Consider the following 2586-nt stretch of genomic DNA (forward strand, 5'->3'; position numbering starts at 1 on the left):
CGTGGCAGCAGCGCCCTGCTCTCCGCGGGGCTGCCTGACCCCAGGAGCCAGCGCTGGCTGCGCCCTCCAACGCCTCGGCTTAGCTCGGGCCGCGTTGCTGCGGCTGCCGCGGTGCTGCAGGTCGGATGCTGCTGACGAGGTTTCTCCTCCGTTAACACACGCAGCAGGGCTCATGCTCCTGCGCACCCACGCAGCCCTCGCCGAGCAGGCAGAGACGCAGGGGCACTGTCGCCCTCATGGAAGGCAGCTGAACATCGTGAGCTGGTAAAGCGTGTGATGAGTTATCCCAGGTCCTCAGGCTCTTTCTGAGCGTTTCTGCGCCAGCACAGAGGAGGGAGTCAAGGCGAAGGGAGGACTGAAGGCCACAGTGCTGGCTGCAGTGGGCTCCTGCCTGCTCCAGCAGCAAGGGTTGTGGTTGAATGTGGCACCAAGCCTAGCTCTGGTGCTGCAGTCGCTGTCCCAGCATTCTGCAACTGTATCCGTGTAACGGGCCGGCTGGTTGGGCTCGTTGCAGCAGACGAGGCACTTGAGATCAGCAGGTACCATGCGGCAGGATGCTGCCCGAGCAGCACCAGCCTTCCCTGTTCCCAGCACGAAGGAGCTGTGTGTTTCCTCTTCCGGAGTCAGCGATGGGGAAACACAACAGTAAGCTGGCACCGGAGATGCTGGATGACCTGGTGAGGAGCACAGAGTTCAGCGAGCAGGAGCTGAAGCAGTGGTACAAAGGCTTCCTCAAGGACTGTCCCACTGGCATCCTCAACCTGGAGGAGTTTCAGCAGCTCTACATCAAGGTGGGCCTGGCTGCAGGATGGGGTCTGTGGTCCCAACACKGTCCTCAGGAACAGTGGCAAGACCTTTAGCCCTATGGTTACAGCAATGCTGAGCTCCAGGGCTGGGGGGCTGGTTCASGACACTGATGCCCTGAGGATGTGATGTTTATCTGTCCTCCACATTGAGCTCCCCCTCCCCGTTTAGATCTCTCTCTTCTCTCCTCCCTGCAGTTTTTCCCCTACGGAGATGCTTCTAAGTTCGCCCAGCACGCTTTCCGCACCTTCGACAAGAACGGTGATGGGACCATTGACTTCCGGGAGTTCATCTGTGCCCTGTCTGTCACCTCCAGGGGGACCTTTGAGCAGAAACTCAACTGGGCCTTTGAGATGTATGACCTGGATGGAGATGGGAAGATCACACGTTTGGAGATGCTGGAGATCATTGAGGTACTGGTGACATGGGCTATATGTGGTGGTAGGCTCAGCCCTGACTGGTCCTGGGCACAAGGATGAATGAGCCTAGAGAAACAGCCAGGCAGCTTACTTTGACCTGCTGGGTTTTTGGTGTTTTTGCAGGTGCTCGAAGTCCAGTGCTTAAAACTAGCTTAAAACTAGAGGTAACCTGCYTTCTCCAGGCTTTTAAAAATATTGGGCCCCTTCTGGCACCACAGAATGGGTTTCTCTGGCCATAACCTTGGGTGAAAACAGCCCTGGGGGTGCACATGGGTGTAGCTGTGCAGAAGCACATGAGTGGGTGGCAGCAAGGGTAGGAATCCTGTGCCTGCCTTGTCCTGGCACCTTCCGCCCAGCCAGTGCTCCAGCTCYGGCACTTTGTTCCTCTTCTTGCTGCAGGCCATCTACAAGATGGTGGGGACTGTGATCATGATGAGGATGAACCAAGATGGGCTGACTCCCCAGCAGCGTGTTGACAAGATCTTCACAAAGATGGACAAGGACAAAGATGACCAGATCTCCCTGGAAGAGTTCAAGGAGGCAGCGAAGAGTGATCCCTCCATCGTCCTCCTCCTGCAGTGCGACATGCAGAAGTAGAGCCTGGAGGGCTTGCCGCTGGACTGGTTGAAGCCAACTTCTGCTCCCCRTGATGGTTTCTACCCCTGTTGCCTAATCTCCCATCCCTGCCACATGCATGCTGCTTCCCGGAGCTTTACTCAGTGCCTGGTGGCACAGATCTGCTGGGGAAACTGTTTTTCCCTGCTCTGCTGAGTCCCTCCATGTTGCTTAGCCCCAGATGTGAGCTACACTCCATCCTTCCTGCCAGCCCCCTGCCTCGCTCCTTGCTGCGTCCTGGGCACGGTCTGCCTGGTCCAGAGACTGCGGTTTTCCCTCAGCTGCTACCGCCTGCTCCAGATGTCACCAGCTTGAGCTTGCCCCATGGACCAGCCGCCTGCCAGGAGCCTCCCTGCTCCCCCAGGGTGACGTGCGTAAGGCAAACTGCTCCAGCACCCCGGCTGCTCCGCACTCCCTCTGCTCTTCCCAATGGCTCCACCTGACCTGTTTCATCCTAAGCTTAAACCAGCTTTTTTTTTCACCCAGCGAGGCATGGGAGCCTTGTGTGCACAGAGTGGGACGGAGCTGCGGTGGGAACAGGTGTCCCCAGACCGGAGGCCACAGAGAGGTGCAGATGAGCCCTACACACACGGAGCCTCCTGGGAAGTGTGCGAGGACRCAGCGACTCGGCACGAGAAACGAAACTGCGCCTCCCTCCTCTCCCAGCCCAGCCCGCTGCCTCCATCCCCCCCGCCACAGCAGGAATATTGTCACGGATCAGTGTGTAGTCTGCATGTTGCAGTGTCRA

At 58.2% G+C, this 2586-nt stretch overlaps 1 protein-coding gene across 1 annotated transcript; it reads left to right on the top strand.

Annotated features, from left to right (window-relative positions):
• The first annotated feature begins 629 nt into the window (after nt 1-629).
• On the top strand, nt 630-1820 carry HPCAL4 (hippocalcin like 4). The gene is made up of 3 exons (XM_085305122.1): nt 630-791; nt 1002-1217; nt 1623-1820. Exons 1-3 carry the CDS (start codon nt 630-632, stop codon nt 1818-1820), a joined length of 576 nt encoding a protein of 191 aa, XP_085161248.1.
• Nucleotides 1821-2586: the final 766 nt, after the last annotated feature.

This window comes from Rhea americana, unplaced genomic scaffold (genome assembly GCF_003343005.1).
Source record: "Rhea americana isolate MKP2758 unplaced genomic scaffold, rheAme1 scaffold_215, whole genome shotgun sequence".
NCBI classification, from domain to species: Eukaryota; Metazoa; Chordata; class Aves; order Rheiformes; family Rheidae; genus Rhea; species Rhea americana.

Bases quoted from the DNA above. Each gene is read 5' to 3' on its own strand.
- HPCAL4 (XM_085305122.1), top strand. From the start codon at position 630: ATGGGGAAACACAACAGTAAGCTGGCACCGGAGATGCTGGATGACCTG. The intron at 792-1,001 runs GTGGGCCTGGCT...TCCTCCCTGCAG, and splicing joins TTCAGCAGCTCTACATCAAG to TTTTTCCCCTACGGAGATGC. The intron at 1,218-1,622 runs GTACTGGTGACA...TTCTTGCTGCAG, and splicing joins AGATGCTGGAGATCATTGAG to GCCATCTACAAGATGGTGGG.